Below are 17,949 nucleotides of genomic sequence, written 5' to 3'. Positions count from 1 at the left end.
AGGAAACATCTGGCCCACCCGCTTTGGCAGATATGCCCTGGTCAGGTGGTCAGGTGCAGCCCTTTATCATCCTGGGCTGGAAAGTCTGGATGTGGCCAGGATAACTGGTCTTAGTATGCTTGTAAGTTTCCTGATTTATTGCAAAGCTGCTGTAATTGTATTTTCCTGGTCCCATGCCTTTTGTTCTTGTTTAGTGTAGATCAGTTTATTGCACTTACACTTTAATATGGTTGGCTGGTAACATTCTGTTGGATATGCACTTTACATTGTATGGGAAGGCATGCAAGTAGTGTCCTATATACTGTCTTTGGGTAGAGTCATGCATGCTATGGTTTTTATACTTTTTTGATGTTTTAACCCGGTTATTTTAGAGCACACCGTCGATTTATTTTATGCATATTGCTTTTATGGTCTTCGCGACCAAAATAAAGTGTTTGAAAGAAAGAAAGAATCCTAAAGCAGAACCGAAATGTAATACTTTTCACTAGAACGAGTGTGTATAAAATAAACATAACACAGACACCACACACAATAGCCAAAGAGTTTTTAGCGCCAGCATTCTGACTGGCGTAGCCAAACCTCAGTCTTCCACAGGGATCGCTAATCTGAGAGAAATGAGTTTGAGGAAGCTGTTTGTGCGCATGTGTGCGAGGCGGTGCTTCTATTTCTATAGCAGGGACACTGGGCCTAAAACATTAGATGTAAAACATATTCCTTACTGACACTGAAGTCACTGTGGCGAGTGACAAAACCTGCGAGTTAACGGGACAGTGACTTTCTATTGTCCTGGTAACGGGAATGCCTAATTTACTATGCCAGATGAAATTAATATTGAATTATTCATTGACATACTCACAAAAACGCTGCTTCTGTGTCCGTGATCCGTGCCTGAAAACATTTTGAAAACAAAATGATACCTTTAACGCAGCAGCTGAAAAATTAACCTAGATCAATTTCTGACCTGAAGGGGATCTTTTAAGAAATTTGCAAGTAAGATCAACCGTTAAAGGCATTCCTATTTCGGAACAGAAATTATGCAAAAGTTAATATTTCACGATTTTCCCACTATGCTCCTAGAACCAGGAATTCCATACCTGGTGGTCTTTAGAAGTGCTATACTACCTCCTCTTTCATTAATGTATTTTAAGTCATCTTTACTGCAAACTTCACCTACACCATGCTTCCATGCCAATCGTACAGCAATGTTTCCAATATTATTGTTGTGAATGTAAAACACTTCGCACAAAGTGCGGTAACGTTTGTATGTTATATTGCAGTAACTAAATACATTAAGATATTTCTCAATGTTCAACTTGCAAGAAATAGGTTATGCACCATCCCGACTACGAAATAGCTACCTACATTCCTTGTTACTACCTGGGAAAGTAATTTGTCTCCAAACAATGCCACTATTATTGCAGAATGCCGTTGCATCCTGGCGCAGGGCGCTCGAACCATGGTCCCATACACCCCCAATATTCCATCATGCAGCCTGCACACTCCTGAAGGTGTTCTGCTGGAACAGGGAGTAGCAACACTGGGAGCGCTGTTAGGAGAGGGCTCACTGCTTCCACATCAAGAATGTAGGCAGGTACACGATCTCCCTGGGACCCCCTTTCTCACACACTTAGTCAGGGCATACTGGATGCGAACTGGAGAAGAGCCACAGAGACACAGGCTCGTGCAAGCAATTCACGAAATGGGAAAAGGTAGACACCTGGTTCGGTGGCTCGATAGAGGCATACGCGCTTACCTACAGATATCATTGACTCCACTACGGGACAAATGGGAAACACATTTGGCCTGACCACTGCATGACAAAGAATGGCGATTCCTCTTGGAATATTCCACCTTTATACCCAGCAACACAAGGTTTAAATGTATTAAATTCATGATTTTTCATAAGGCGTATCTAGGGTGACCACCTGGCACTGAGGCAAATTCTGAACAGGACTGTAAAAAATTCAGGACAAAGGGTCAAAATTCAGGACAAAAATTCAGGACAAAGGGTCAAAATTCAGGACAAAAATTCAAGAACAAACATCAGTTTTACAGACACACGCAAGAGAGGCCATGCCTCACTATGTTGTCAGTACATTTATTTACTCTTTTTTAACATAGCACTATTTATTCACTGTGGACCTTTTGTGATTGCCTCCTGGTGTGCTACATTCAGGTGTCACATTACGTCCTTGTTCAGTAGTAAATTAATGCCCTTCACGGCAAGGCCATCACCCCTACCCAAATCTACCCGATCTTTCCTGAAGAGAAAGTAACAGCAAAAGTTTGATTATGTTTCTGAACATTTCAAAACCCCTAGCAAACAGTTTGGGAAACATTAAGGTAATTAACCTTATGCTAGTTTAAACAAATTGAACAAAAACATCTGGCTTACCCCAGCCGCCCATGGACTTTCAACCTATTTTTTTTTAAAGAGGCAGGGCAGATGGTGTGGGTGACAGTCTCACACCTAATGACAGGGTGTGATGTACCCATAACTTGTCTGTAGTTTCACTGCACTAGAGTGTATGTTTGGGACTCTACATTTATCTCAGAAATGGGAGCCCGGACTACCAATCAAAGATAATAAAAGAGTAGGATGAAATCGAGATCAAATGGGAGATCCACGGCAAGTAATTCAAAGGGTTGTTGCTAACAACTGGATAAATAAAGAAGAGAAGAACAAAGTGGGACAATTCCTAAAATCAGACAAGATGGGTCCACCAAGACTATTTGAAGGTATTGGGTACCTGGGGAGTTGTCTGCACACAGGAGCGAAACAGAATGGGCACTGTCAAGTGGTTGAACAATCAACACCCATCCACCTTGGCAAACTCTTCTGGTGCAATGGTTCGCTGTTAGTGCTTGTGAAGGGTGAGCAGGGGCCAGACCCCTTGCAAGTTTGTGCAAGGCAATTGCCCGCTTAGTCCATGTCTTTATATGGTTTTGAAATTGAGCAAAAGCCAAACTAGAGATCTGGGTTATCCCGAAGGGTCAAGTACACATAGAATCTTCAAAATATTTGGGATGTAAATTGCACAAACAAAATTTACAAATTTTAAAATTTAATTAGTGTTTCTTTAACATATGGCACTGTTTTCGCCTTCATACACAATTAGATCTCAGATTGAACTGGGAACCAGTTACCTTTTGATACCCAGTGATTAATATCTACCATTCTTACACTGATTTCCAGGATGAAAATCTCGGCAGAGCGAATGGTCCCTCCAAGCCCAGTTTGCTTTTTGGTCTTCTCTTCTGCTTTCTGTAGAGGCCATGTGGCATTAGCGAAGATGGTGTGCTACCCCAATGATAGTATTATTTTGCAAACCTTCCCCTGCTCGTCCTCCATTCCTTCTTCAGACAGGCCACACATCTGATTTGGTCGCTGCGGCGCCATCGGGAGCTCTTTCCACTCTAAAGCTAACTGTGACTGCGGGTGGATTAGATCTTCTGGACTTAGAATGCTTTTATTCAGCTGCAGATGTCCAATGGGTGGCTCACTGGCTTTCTGTCCACCTCCCTGCATGAGATGGGGTTTACCAGTAAAGACTTTTAAGGAAGGCTTAATGCACTGCTCATCGTTTCCTACTGACCATTCTATGGATCACCATCCGGGGTTATCATGCATGGCTTTCTCTTGCCTTGCCAGAACCTGTAAACTCACTGACAAGAAGAAACCCTATGCTCCTGCACTACCTTTGCTAAGCCTTCCCACTCGCACAGGATGGCTGTGCTCAGAGCAACTCCATCAGTGGCATGTTGCAGGTGTCTTAAAATTGGGGACTTTGTTTCTGAACAGTGAGCTACTAAATTTCCAAATCCTTGTGGCAGACTACCATCTTCACCCCGGTCAACTCCTTACTTACAACCACCTTAAATAATCATTAAATGCCCTATTTCATGTCTGCTACCTAGCACTAACCCTACAAGAGGTGTGCCAGAAGCTCTGTACCATAGGAAATGGTGGCAAACTGATGGAATGGGTGTACAGACCTATCCTGCAACATGGAAACCACTCCAGATCTTCTTGTCATACTACCTGGGTGATTGATGTAGCCAAACCTCTGCAAGATATGGACTAAAATACTGGACTTTCCCCACAAAGTATCCCACAGCTGTCACTTTAAGTAAATTCATAGTGCTTCCTTGTGAATGCATTCTGCCCGTTGCTTGCCATTGGCCTTGTGGTTTGTAACTCACAATTTGTTACTTTCAATTTGCTGGCTTTATTTGTTTTAGGCTATGCAGCTTGAATTTGTCCCTTCCCTTGCCAAAACCTTATTTACAGTATCCTGCTGAGTGCTCCCTTTCTGTAAACAGGCCTGTAAATCTAGTTCTTATCTTGTCATATTTGCTGTGCATTCAAAGAACAAAGTCAAATGTCAGGCTCTGTCTTCGGTGGGAACTTAGTGTTTCCTTTCCTTTCTCTGACTTCAAAGTGAGAGGATTTATGCGCCAATCTTGCTGGATACTGGGGTTAGGAAAGAGTTTTTTCTATCACATGACAACATTTAAATAGACTTCAGAATATATCAGAATTAGAAGTACAAATCAAGCACATTTTTGTTAATTCTGAACTGTGCTGGAAACAAATACCTTCACATGATTAAAACAAATCATTGCATTAGGTGATGCAATTTCCACACATCATCGTCTGTGCACAATATAGTTTGATTTGAAAAACTGTATATCTGTGCAAATGTAATGGTCATTTCAATCAAAAATGTGTTGTCTGTAATGGCAGTGTGTTACCACACCATGCATGCTCCACTCCACTCTGCTCTGCACCACTCCACACCACTGCACCCTACTCTGTGTCACTCCACTTTACGCCACTCCATGCCACTGCACTCTTCTCCATTCGGAACCACTTCACATTATGCCACTGCTCTCTATGCTACTTCACACTATGCCTCTCTACTCTACTCTGTACTACTCAAAGCCACTGCACTTTACGCCTCTCTACACCACTGCGCTCTGCTCGTCTGCACGCCATACCACTACAGTCTAGGCAACACCAATCTAATCCGCACAACTCCACTCTCTGCCACTCTGCAACGCTGCACTGTACGCCACTGCACTCTAAGCTAATACTCTCTATGCTAATGCACTTTACTCTGTAACACTCAACTCTATGCCCCTGCACTCTACATCAATACACTGTACATCATTCTAATCTACTCTGCACCTCTGCACTCTATGCCACGGCACTCTACACTACTTTACTCTATGCCATCACACTCTATGCCACTTTATGCAACTCCACTCTAACCTGCACTTCTCCACTCTAAGCCACCTCACTATACTGGTAAATAATCTACTTTATGCCACTGCACTCTGTGCCACTGCATTCTATGCCACTGCACTCTATGCCACTGCACCTCTCCACTCTATGCAACTGCACTCTACTCTGAAACAATCTATTCTACGCCACTGTACTCTATACAACTCTGACCACTGCACTCTAGTTCAATGCACTCTACACCACTGCAAGCTGACACTCTGCAACACTGCTCTGGCCGCCACTATACTCTACATCACTCTGCTCTGTACTACTGCATTTTGCACCAATATACACTATGCCACTCTACTCTGCCAAATGCCACTCTATGCAACTGCACTCTACACCAGTGCACTCTAAACAACTGCACTGCCCTTTACTCTGCACCACTGTACTCTATGCCACTGTTCTCTGTACCAGTCTACACCACTGCACTGACACTCTACTCTGCAACTCTGCACTCTACACCACTCTACTCTATGCCACTGCACTCTAGGCACTATACTCTACTCTACACCACTCTACAATACTCCACTCTGCACCACTCTACACCACTACACTCTATGCCCCATGAGTCTACTCTGCACTCTATGACACTGCACCACTCTGCATTACTGCACTCCCTGCTACTCTATTGTATGCCACTCTACTCCACTGCACTCTATGTAACTCTACCCCATGCCACTCTATGCCATTGCACTCTGCGCCAATGCACTCTAAACAACTGCACTGTACGCCACTGCCCTCTACTCTGTACCACTGTACTCTACGCCACTGCTCTGTGCCACTCTACTCCACACAACATCACTGCACTGACACTCTACTCTGCAGTGTTGCACTCTCCACCACCGTACTATACACCAATGTACTATGTACTACTGCATTCTATGCCACTGCACTCTATGCCACTCTATTCTGCAGCACTCCACTCTACAGCACTTTGCCCTACTCTGCACCACTCTACACTACACCACTGCACTCCCTGCAACGTGAGTCTACTCTGCAATCTATGCCACTGCACCACTCTACACTACTGCTCTCTCTGCCACTCTATTGCATGCCACTCTACTCCACTGCACTCTATGCCACTCTACTCTGTCCCATGCCACTCCATGCCACTGCACTCTAAACCACTGCACTCTACGCTAACGCACTCTAAACAACTGCACTGTACCCCACTGCACTGTACTTTGCACCACTGGGCTCTACGCCACTGCTCCTATGCTACTCCACTCCACTCCACTCCACACCACTATGCCACTAGATTTAAGCCATGCTGAACAGCAGCTACTCTGGTGCATAACATGGCTAATGGCTAAAACACATTAGCAAAGCCAATAACTCTTTCGTAGATGAGACCTATTGCTTTGCCAATGTTTGTTAGTACTATGAGGTACCGAAGTACCTGAAAGAACTTTAAAAAATACAATTACATCATAATAAAGGCTGCTACAAAAAGCGCAAATACATTTCGGTTAAATAAAAAAAAAGTGCTTCTCAAATACAGATTTGAATAATATACAGTTTATACCTAGTGCTAAAAAAATGTATAACACTACATTAAAACCACACACTCCACAGCTCACCTTGGAATACCATTACAATACCTCTCTGAAAGAAATATCTTTGCCACCAGAAAACTTCAAGTGACTCCTTTTAGTAAAGTCAATGCAGGTTTTCAAGCCCCTTTGTATTTGCAGATTTCCCAGTTGCTCACATTTGCATGTCTTTAGGGAAGGAGACCCCCTGGCAGGAAGGCATTTTCTTATTTGTCTGCCCCTCCCTCCCTCAGAGCACAGGAGACCCCCTGCCTTCCAGCCCAGCTGGGGAAACTCCTCTGCCAGTAATTTCGCCCTGCCTCCGTTGCCCTTTAGGTGAAAGGCTAAAATTACGGACAAATGCCGTCCGTTAAAGCTTTCATCACGGACAACGGACAGCAGGGCGAAATTACGGACAGTCCGTGAAATTTACGGACGGGTGGTCACCCTAGGCCGCGTATCTGATACTTCCCCCAAACGCCCCCGCCCCCCCCCCCCCCGAGCATCCACGCACTCTTGTGCTCAGCGGCATCCACTTGTCCCCGCTGCCACACCGAAGAAGCAGATCTGATCCACATGATTTTGGCTTGCCAACACCTGGCATCCTTCTGGGTGGATGGTGGTCTCTCACTTAGGTCACTAACTGGACGTACACATTGGGACACAATTGAACACTGCATACAAGGGCGCTACCCGCTACCATGCCAGCACTGAGGCACGTTTTATAGACCTGACTCTACTAATGGACAAGCGACAAATACCACAACATTGAAAATCACTAATCCCCCCTTGGTGTTGCAGTAGAGGGAGGGGTGTGCCATTGGGGAGCGGCAGAAAGTACAGCACTGCGCAGGGAGGAATACGGGGGGATACGCAAAAGATCAATATCCACGGCTTGGTATATGATGTTAAAGCAGTTTCGCCTGCAGACTACACCTGATGACTAATAAGAGTGAACCCTCCACGTTAGTCCACTTACTGAATGTCTATGTTCCCCTCGCACCTGACATTCCATGGGTAATATCTGAAGATGTTACATGCCCTGCCATTGGTGGGTTTTGAATAGCTCACGCTTGAAGAGGGTGATAATATTGGTTTTGAGTTGGGGTGGGATGGGGGGAGTTGTTAAGCACAGATAATAGCATGTGTAAATTACTGAGCGAAAATGATAGTAACGGGCTGAGATCAGAGACTGTATTATGAAACACCAGATTTTATAATCATTGAACTGCCTTGCTCTCCATGCATATTGTGATATAATGGTTCATTACCATGACCCATGCGAATGATTGCTGCCGATATTCACACTTTGTTTCTGTCTCGTTTGTGGCAAAACCAATAAAGTGTGTTAAAAAATATATATTTCAATGTAAACACTCTGAAATTCAGTTAAACCTGCCAGTCTGCTTGTTTTGAAAATAAAGAGTCTGAATGAATCAGCTGCAAGCAAACAGCTCATCAAAATCAGCTCCCGGAAGTTGTTCAGCCTTCATCACCTCAAATCAAGACATCAAGAGAGATGGCGGGCTGCCAGGCGGTTGCAGATATTTCATCTAAATACTTTACAGCAGCGGTGCCCAACGCTGGCACTCACGCAAGGATTCATGCCAGGCTTCTAGGAAAACCAACAAGTACACGAACGGTAACCCCTCAGAGCTCTTTTATGTAGATGTCCAGAAAATATCCTGTAGAACTGGCAAATGGTGCAGCTCTGGACACTTCTGTCTTACCACGTCTCCACAATTTTCTGGATCCAAGAAGCCTCACTGAGCAGTCGAAACTATGATCCCATTCCATCTCAACACAGACAGCCACGTGCCAGGCACTGTGTGGTGCGGAACCAACCTCAACATTTATAGCGAAAAAGAAACTACTGATCCAAGTCTTTTTCAAAGACACGTTGGAGATACAGACAGATAGGAGCAGAGCACAGTTGGTGGCAAAATGAGTCCTTTAAGAATCAAGAGTGCATAAGAAACGAAAAGATGGAAGGACAGAAAGAGTACCTATGGAAAAGAAAAAAAAGAAGATCCAGCAGAAAGAGAACAAAGAAAATGAAGAAAAGATACAACTTGAAGAATGTAAAATGTACTAAAAGATACGTGATGAAAATTAAATTCAAATCAAGGCATTGTGGAGAACGGAAAGACAATTGTAATGAAGTTTGTAAAGGTCATGTGCAAAAGAATGAAGGAGTGAGGAAAATATTAAACTGACACCAAAAAAGAAAAAAACACTATGTATAGTAAAGACAGGGTTAAGAAAACAATCGCCACGCTAGAGACAAGCAAGCACAATGAAAGGTAGGCAGCTCATTACATCTGATATTTCAGTGCTAGAAGAGGTGGCTGGAAAAGTTACAATATTTTTAAAGGTCACTGGGCACTTGTCAGACCCTTTTGCACATCAAATGGTAGGACAGAAAATGTATTCCTAAGTTTTTCAAATGTACTCAATACCACCCATGTGTACGCTCCTGTAAGACCACTGACACCCCTTCCAATAAGCATGCAGCGCTACCTGAGTTTTTTTCAGGAGCTGTTGAAGCAGACAGGCATGGGCAATGATGCAAAAGAAAGAGTATCAGTATACCTGAAATTACAAACAGGTCTAATAAAAGTATGGAAAAAACACTTGCAGAGTGTGATGAGTAGTACTGTCTCAACACTCCTTAGCATATTCTGGTTTCTGTAATCTGATCCAACTAGCCCTCATACACTGTTCTGTTCTATCAAATGCTTCCTGGAGTTGGGTCTCAGTATACCAAATACCAAAATTAAAAATAATAAATAAAATAATAAAGAAGGGGATGACTAGGAGGGCCAGATTCACCAGAAGGTACTCATTTTGCTCCAACTTTTGTCTTTTTGTCGCAAGCAGTAAACTATATACAAATGAGATAACCACATTGGTAAGCAAGGCTTCAGGCAGATATAATATCTCAGATGTCTCTAGCCAGACATTTGGTATAGAGAAGGCTGCCGGCAAACAAGGCCTGCAGAAAACATCTGTAGATTTGCCCTTTCGGCTGGGTGATCCTGGAGTTTTAACCCTTTGCTGGACCCTGTATTTTTTCTGGCTATAGAACTCTGTGCACCCCACGTAACTAGTGCTAAAGTGCCTATGCTCCCCCTTTCAACATGGAAACTGGCATACCCATGATTGGCATAGTTAATTTTCCTTTATGTCCCTAGTATATGGTACAAAAAGTACCCAGGGCCTGTAACTTAAATGTCACTAGTTGTCTGTAGCATCCTCTTTGCCCCTCACTAAGTGACAGTGCAAACATAAGGGCAGGCCTACGATTAGTAGCCTAGCTGCTGCAGATTTAAACTACGTGTGTCTCCCATCAAACCCTTTTGACAAATCAAAACCTTCCTTTCAAATAATTAAGTCACCCATATGTAGGCCCTGGAAGAAAATATGTTAACACAGACCTTGGAAGAGGAGAAGAAGGCCTTGCTGGCCAGCCAGAGGAGTCCGCTCCAGAGGGTCTTGAGGTCCTGAAAGTAATGGAGTCTAGTGAAGGTGGTGTCAGCAACAGTGGAGTACCCCAGAGAGGTACAAGAGTTCACATCCCCAAAGACCTGGTGCCTAGTTATGTGGCTGGGGTGACATAGATAAGTGGTTTGCAGCATATGAGGTGGCCCCTTGTATGCACAGTGTAACAGAGGAAGGCTGGGGGCTAGTCTGTGGAAGCACATGGCAATTGCCGGTAAGGATACCCTATTGGCCCTTGAGAAAGCTCACCAGATACGATATGCCCCCATGAACGAAGCCCTTACCCCAGAGAAGTATTGTCTGAAATTCAGGCATAGCCAGAAGCAGACACAGCAGTCATGAGTTGATTTTGTGGATTCCTCCAGTAAGGCACTGGATGGCTGAGTGAAGGGAGCTAAGTGAATGAACTGTTTTACAGAGTTGCGTCAGCATCTAGTAGATATCAAGCTCAGTGTGCCCAAAAAGCTTGAGAAAGAGGCTACTGTCTGGATCAGCACCACAGTGTTCAAAACTTACCTGGGAGTGACCTCGGGAAGGGTGGTTCAGGTCCCCCTCAGCAGAGAACAGGGGAAGGCAAGAATAAAACAGAAAAGTTTCCCATTTGGCCCCAAATGAGTTAGGTAGGAACAGATTCCCATACCCTTCAGAGCACAGGAGGGAGGTTCTGATAGGCGCAACACCAGGGTGCCCTCTCACCCACCCAGGTGTTATGACTGTCTCCAATCACGACTCAAGCAGGGAGAACTCTGCAGTCCTGGTAAACCACACACAGGTGGGCACTCCATGGGGTGGTTACCTCCAGGAGGAGAAGGTAGAGTATGCCCCGGTGTCCCTTATTGGGTAGTCGGTCCATAAAGTATGCTGATGATCCCTGACAGTGGAAATCATCACTGTCAGATCACCAAGAATGTGGTTCTTGTTGCTGCTCTGCAAGATACTTGTGCCAATGAGACTATGGTGGTAGCCCGACTGGCTCCCCCAGAACAGGTCCTACCAGGACAGATATGTAGGGAAATCTTTACCCAAGGGCAGGACTTCTTCCTCCCTGTGGCTCTGGTATCCCTGGAAAGAGAGGGGGTATAAACTCAGAGGAAAGTCTTTGCCAGCTCCCCAACAGCCATTGACTGCATACTTGCCTATGAAATTCCACCAGTGATAAAATAGCTAGGTGAGGCAGTTGGCTAGGGCACTCCAAAAAACACAGATGTCTGAGAGTATTGCTCTCAAAAGGAGAGTATGGAGGCTCAGTTGAAGAATAAGGGGTAGAAGAAGACTCACCCTTGGGAGGCCCCTTCTGACCAGGAGGTGCTGTCTGCGCTTTCACAGAGATAGAGGGCAGGAGACCTGCCACAGGCAGACCCCAATATGATAGGGATGGAGAGTGCCACCCTAGAGGGGGGCTATGGTTCTCACTACGGAAGTACTGGACTGTCAGACACCTGTTCAGTCTCAGTGTACAAACACTGAACTGAAAAGCCTTACTCAGAATACCACCCCAGAGATGCCAAAGTAAGAGTGGAGGGAGGGTGTCTATCACTTGAGGGTGTAGTCCCCCCCACCCTTGGCGATCTCAAAGGCCAGAAAGATGTCTGGAGTAAGTGGGGGGCTCCTTACCATACCCTCAACTGGAAGTGAAGCCTGGTCAAGTGATTTTGGGTATTTATTGCATCAGAGCATACGTAAAAATAGGACGTTACTACTATAACAGAGTCTAACTAAAGAAGTCACTGTTTCCTGAAAGACATTCATGTTACATCAATTTTCAGCAGAAAACAATTTGCTCAAATTCGCAATGCTTTTTAACGAGTTTTTAAATCGCTCCCCGGATGTGCCCCTTCTGTTCTGCTTAACTTTATTTTTAGAACCTCTATACTTGAAAAAAAAAACAGCAAGGCATACTTAATACCTACATAGTATTATGACCTCGACTCTAAAGGTTTAGCTAATTAAAAATGTTTTTAACTCAGAGAACTACAGAGTGAGCACATCATTGCTTTGCTGTCAATAGTTTAACTTCTAGGATTATTTTGACAAGCTTTTCGTGATAGGCGACTTCTTACCCTGCAGAGTGCAAAAATCTGGGCCTGGCCACAGACAAATAGAACATTTAAAGCAAGTTCCGTAAATAATATGCACAGAACACAGGTCTGCATTAAGGGTTTTTGCCACACACAGAAATCTGGGTAACCTTTTACAACATTATTGCGAGATGCTATATTGTTGTTCTTTGAGGTAAAAAAAAATAAAAAATTGTATCAACAATGTTCTTAAAAAATTCTGCATCCACTACTCTTCCTATTTACAACTTTAACCGTAACATGTAGAATTATAGAGGTAGAACTGATTAACGGGGAAGTTTTTCACCGAGGGGGTCTAAGTGACACGAAGTAGACAACGCAGATGAAACTTTAATTGCCAAATAGGTCATTCAAAATGTTATATATGGGTTCCAAACCGGTTCTCCATTGTGAACCAGCTTTTTGATCTGTAGTATTTTATACATACAAATAAACATGCATTAAATAAGGTGACTTTCTTTTTGGTTAACTCCATAGGAGTTGTGGCAAACGTTTGAGTGTCAGATCAACCAGGACAATTACAGGTGACTCACCGACCTTCAAACTCTGATTCATATATATTTTTTTTAGATCATAGTGAAAAGCAAATTTATTTTCCTTATTTAGGTCATCCTTTATTGCAATGTGTATTTACTCAGAGAACAAAAGCAGATTGTCTATTAAAGTGGTGGGGAAATAATGCTTGGTCCGGGGAAGGGAAAATATTAGGTACAGGCTAATAACTGCCAATTAGGGTAACCTACAGTAGTGTAATTAACACTTTGCACACTTATATCTAAAACGGCTTCAAGGAGGCAGTCAATACGATCTCTCTTACAAATTGCAAAAGTTGAACATAAATGAAAGAAAGATGGTACCTGGTTCCATAAGGCCCTCACTGGGCAGTGCTTGGATTTGTGATTTCTCAGGCATCCTTGTCGACTTCTGATAAACTTTGCCGTAATCCAACAATGATGTAAACAACTGCTCTTATTTTTGCGACATTCAATGTAACTCCATGCGTCAATGCCAATGTGCCCAGATGGCAGTGTCCTCACAATTGCTCTAGTTCCAGTATAGATCGATTTCTTCACCTCTTTGTCGTTTTTACAAAATCTCCTGATCAGCAAAGTTGAGCGTTCCTTTTTAATCCTGGAAAAAACATTGTCTAGGTCTTCGGAATTGTTATTTAACTCTTCAAAATGGCTGAGAAGCAGTCTTGAGACTACCCTACCCGTGACGTGTTCTCCACAAACGCTGCTGCCTGGGCATGGCATTACGGTCACCTCTCCTGGGGCATGTTCCACCAGTAAATGTTTGTTCTTCAAAGTCCCACATGCATTCAGCTGTTGTCCGATTTGATTTACTAAACTATTGGGCATATCCCCACATTTACAAGTAGCGTAGACAGAATCATCATTTGGGTCTTTATCAGTGTTTGTTCGCTGCCAACAGTTTTCCGAAACAAACCGGTTCTGCGAGGCACACAAAGCTCTCGACAGGTTCCCCTTCCTGGCACAGCCCAACTGGTGGTCCCCTGTGCCGTCGGGCTGACCCGAGCTGCCCTCATTTACCGCTGACTGACACGCCGCCATCTCCTTTGACGGGACATCCATCTCAGAATCAAATTCCGCGAGTGCACCGTTTGCCATTAACGCGGGAAGCGAAGGTTGCGCGCAGATACCGCCCTTTGCTGAAGAATTGCATGGTGTGTGTGACTTTCCACGTGGCTCGTCAGGCTGCAGGACGTCACCACAAACGTGAACAAAGTTGACTGGAGCGGTGCCGCCCCGGTTTCTGTACACCAGGCCCCCTTTACTGGCGTTATTTTTCCCCTCTTCATTTATCAATGAGCAAGCCCCGGCCCGAGGATGCAGAAGGTGGCCGCCTCTACGTGTGTGGAAGTAGGAAACCGTCTCTAGAGGCGACCGCCCCTTATTTTCAGCCCGTCTTTTTATAACACTGGTATCCAAAGTATTCTCACTATTCTCTACCCCAGCTGTCTGGGCAGATATCACTTTCCCGTTAACCAGAGGCAGGGGTAGCGAGCCAGTCATTTCACCAGACGTCATCTTCCCACACAAACATCACATACTTGTGCGCTGCCCTTTCAAGCCATTGTATTTGGAGTTCACTAACTTTCAGCATAAATGCGTCTTCAAACCTATGCAGCTACTTGGTAAGCACCGGGGACCTTCTTAGAGATACCTACAACGCGGAGCCCATGGCATTTTCAGCGCCTCTGCATTTCATCCATCGTATTCGATATTTTGTTCTAGAGCAGCTTTGCGGGAAACATTCTTCTCTATTGTACAGTTGACAAATCCTTCATGCGAAGAAATCCAGCATTCCCTGAAAAGAAAGGGAAAAAAACACGATGTCACATTCAATTAAAGGTACTCAATTCTTAATCCAATTCTGACCCAACTTTTCTGGCATATACTTCAGAAAATCTAACTGGTGCTGAACCATAGGGCTCCCATTTCCCCATATTTCACAAACTGGAGTCGCATATATCTAAATCAGTTAGAATCCGGATAATAATGTAACGTTTCAAAGAGACTGTGAGGCCTCACGGAACTCGATATTACACCCCTAAGGCCATTTTCAGATTTTCTTTAACCATACTTGGATCTGTGCTGTAAAGTCAAGCAATCCATTTTAAATGACAATTTATTAATGTTTCCCATGTAGAACAAAAACACAACCCTGAACGGATCCAGTTGTCACATTGTCTGCACTAAATGACAAGGAGTAGACAACGGCACCTTAGAGACACGTGAACGTTTCCTCATCTGTTCCCATCTAAGCAGCCACAATGGGCCTGCGCAGCAACAGTCAAAAACACTTAACAACTCCCCCATCCCAGTGGAGCAGAACATAAAGGGTCCCACGTACAAACACCCATTCGCACGCCAGGTAGTGCAATTTGCGAACTAACTAGTGTGAAAAGCGAGGCAGTTGGTGATACAACTTCTGTACTCTTAGGTTTCACTGCAAACTGTACATTTGAAGGGGTCGTAAAACAACCTCCTTAATGAATAGTAATTAGGCAATTACAAACCTCTGTGAAAAGCTGTGGCTGCAAGATGGTATTTGTTTTCTCAAGAGAAACCGTTATGAAGAAGCCATTGCCTATTAAATGAACAGGTGCATGCACGGAACAAAGCTTTCTAATTTGGGAACACGTCAGGCAAGCATGCAGTGGTGGTTTGGATCACTGCTAGCCCTCTTCCTCGCCCACAACACTAGCCAGCAAGATTCCGTGGGGGGGGGGGGGGGGGGGGAATCCAGTCCTAACGTGTGATAGCTCCCCCTTTGTGGTCAGATGTCAACTCATTTGAGGTGTTGGTATCTGATAGATAGTTTACATACCTACACCCGTCTCAGCTCACTCTACGTCACCTTTGTTTACCTCACCTCTTCCGATATACCAGTCTACTCCAGCACTCTCCTCCTCGTTCGTGACACTGCCTACTCTATCCTTCTCTGCCTACCTCTCGCCCTCTCCCTCTTGACCCCCCTTATATAATGCAACTTCGTTTCAACCACATCCCTCTTTGCCTCGCTGTTCTGTTCCACCTGACTTTGCTGTGTCTCTACTCCATTTATATCACCTATCTCCCAACCTCGTCTTTTTTTTCCTATAACTTCTTACATCGCTCTCCCTCTCTAGCAGCCTCACCATGCTTTTCTTTGCCAATCTAATTTCTCTCTCTACCTCACATGTTTTTTACTACCTGATTTCCGTCACACTACCGCTCTCACTAGCCTCCCTATTCACCCCACCGCTATCCCACCACCCCACCTCTACAGAAAAGCTACATAGAAAACTGATCCCCACTATTAGAAATCTGAGATCTAGTTACACGTTGACAGTTTGCTGATCTAAGATGAATGACACAGGCGGGTCGTATTTCTCAGAGTGCAGGACCCCTCCTACTTTAAAGCACTGTTCTCTTCTCACAGGCCTCAGCTCCCCAGGAAATACTCACCAGAGCCTTGCTAAAACAGGCGAAAGTAATCCACTCAACTAAATCAGACAGCCCCTGCCATGAAAACGCAACAGTGTCAGAAACAAAATGAACACCCAACAAAGGTGCGTACACCTGACATCATTGTTGACATATCAGACCAGACGCGCGACCTTCGTACCATGTCCCACACAACGTCCTCGTGCTGTTCGTCTGTTACAGGCAATACCATGACCGCTGGTGACTAACATTTAACAGTTTGGGACCGTGGTTAGGGGGCCTGAGAGGAGGAGGGGATGTACAAGTGTTGAGATGTCTCCTTTTTTTTTTTAACAAACCTTTAAATATTGCATTCAGTACTCTAACGTCATGCATTTGGCGAGACTCCGTTGTGCAAATGTAGAAGAAGCCATTAAAGCAACAATAAGCCAGATTGTTAGCCTTGCCGAGTGCACCGGGGGGATGGGATGCTGTATGGGACAATCGAGGAAAAACCATTCAGACGTCCAGGGATGACTGAAACAGGAACTTTATTTCTAGAATGAAGCCACGTCTGCTTCGCATCACCGCAGCACGGCAAGTATTGTATTGTATTGTATTGTAATCGTATTTATATAGCGCTTACTACCCCTGACGAGGCGTCGAAGCACTTTTCGATGAGTAGCACGCTACTCCGGAACCCAACAAGAATTAGTGATGGATTAGTATTGTTTAATAATGAGTACAGTTTTAGTATTATTATGAGTTAATTTGAGCCGCGGATATGAGAGTTTGTTAGTTAGATTGACTGGAGTAATGGAGGGGTGGAGGAGGAAAGAAATCCAGAAGTGTTAATTGGGAGTATATCCTACATCTACTCAACCTAAAGGCTTGGGATGAATAAAGGGGGGCGGAGGGGGAAGAGTATGTGGAAGGGTTAGGGAGAGCATAGTAGCAGGGTGAGATGAATGCAGGAGAATTTAGTAGGGTTGTGTGGGAGGTCACAGAGGTAGAGTGAGGTTTGGTGAGTTAGATGTGGAGGTGGAGGGAAGAGCTTAGGCAGAGATATTTAGGAGATGAAAGTGGTAGAAGGGATTTGGGATGAGTCAGAGTAAGAATGGAGGATAGTTTGATAGAGACATGACATAAGAGTGATGAGTAGATACGTGTGATAAGATGAGAGCAGGAATTCATAGATATCTAGTATAACAACCCAAAACCAGGAGCCATGCAATGATCCACGAACATGCCAAGCACAGAAACAACATATACATACACATATAAATATATATAGAGATACACACACACACACACATGAATACACACACATATGCACATACAATACATAATTAGAATCATGGGTAAAAAAATACTTAGACAGGTTTAAAGAGTGTGTGTGTATTTTATTGTTATGACAGTAGCAATACATATTTTCCAAAGAAACTATAAATAAATAGAAATATACATATAATCTGAAAAAAATATTTATCCACATAGGCATATGTAGTTCATAGTTGTTTGAAAAAGGGGGTTATGAAGGAAAGAGCCAACTCTTGAGTAGTTTTCTGAAGACAAGAAAGTTATCTGTGGCTCTTATAGTTGGGGGTAATGAATTC

The 17,949-nt window shown here is 44.0% G+C and overlaps 1 protein-coding gene across 3 annotated transcripts in view; it reads right to left on the bottom strand.

The window, feature by feature from the left end:
* Positions 1-14,583, bottom strand: part of PLCE1 (phospholipase C epsilon 1) — an 848,028-nt gene extending 833,445 nt beyond the window's left edge. For all 3 annotated transcript variants that reach the window (XM_069239847.1, XM_069239849.1, XM_069239848.1), the window contains exon 1: positions 13,259-14,583. In XM_069239847.1, coding sequence (XP_069095948.1) covers positions 13,259-14,452 — 1,194 coding nt within the window. In that variant the 5' untranslated portion in view covers positions 14,453-14,583. The remainder of the gene's footprint in view (positions 1-13,258) is intronic.
* Between the last annotated feature and the right edge of the window lie 3,366 nt (positions 14,584-17,949).

This window comes from Pleurodeles waltl, chromosome 6 (assembly GCF_031143425.1).
Source record: "Pleurodeles waltl isolate 20211129_DDA chromosome 6, aPleWal1.hap1.20221129, whole genome shotgun sequence".
Taxonomy (NCBI): domain Eukaryota; kingdom Metazoa; phylum Chordata; class Amphibia; order Caudata; family Salamandridae; genus Pleurodeles; species Pleurodeles waltl.
Note: the sequence above shows the minus strand (reverse complement) of the source record. Positions and strands in the feature narration are given on the sequence as shown.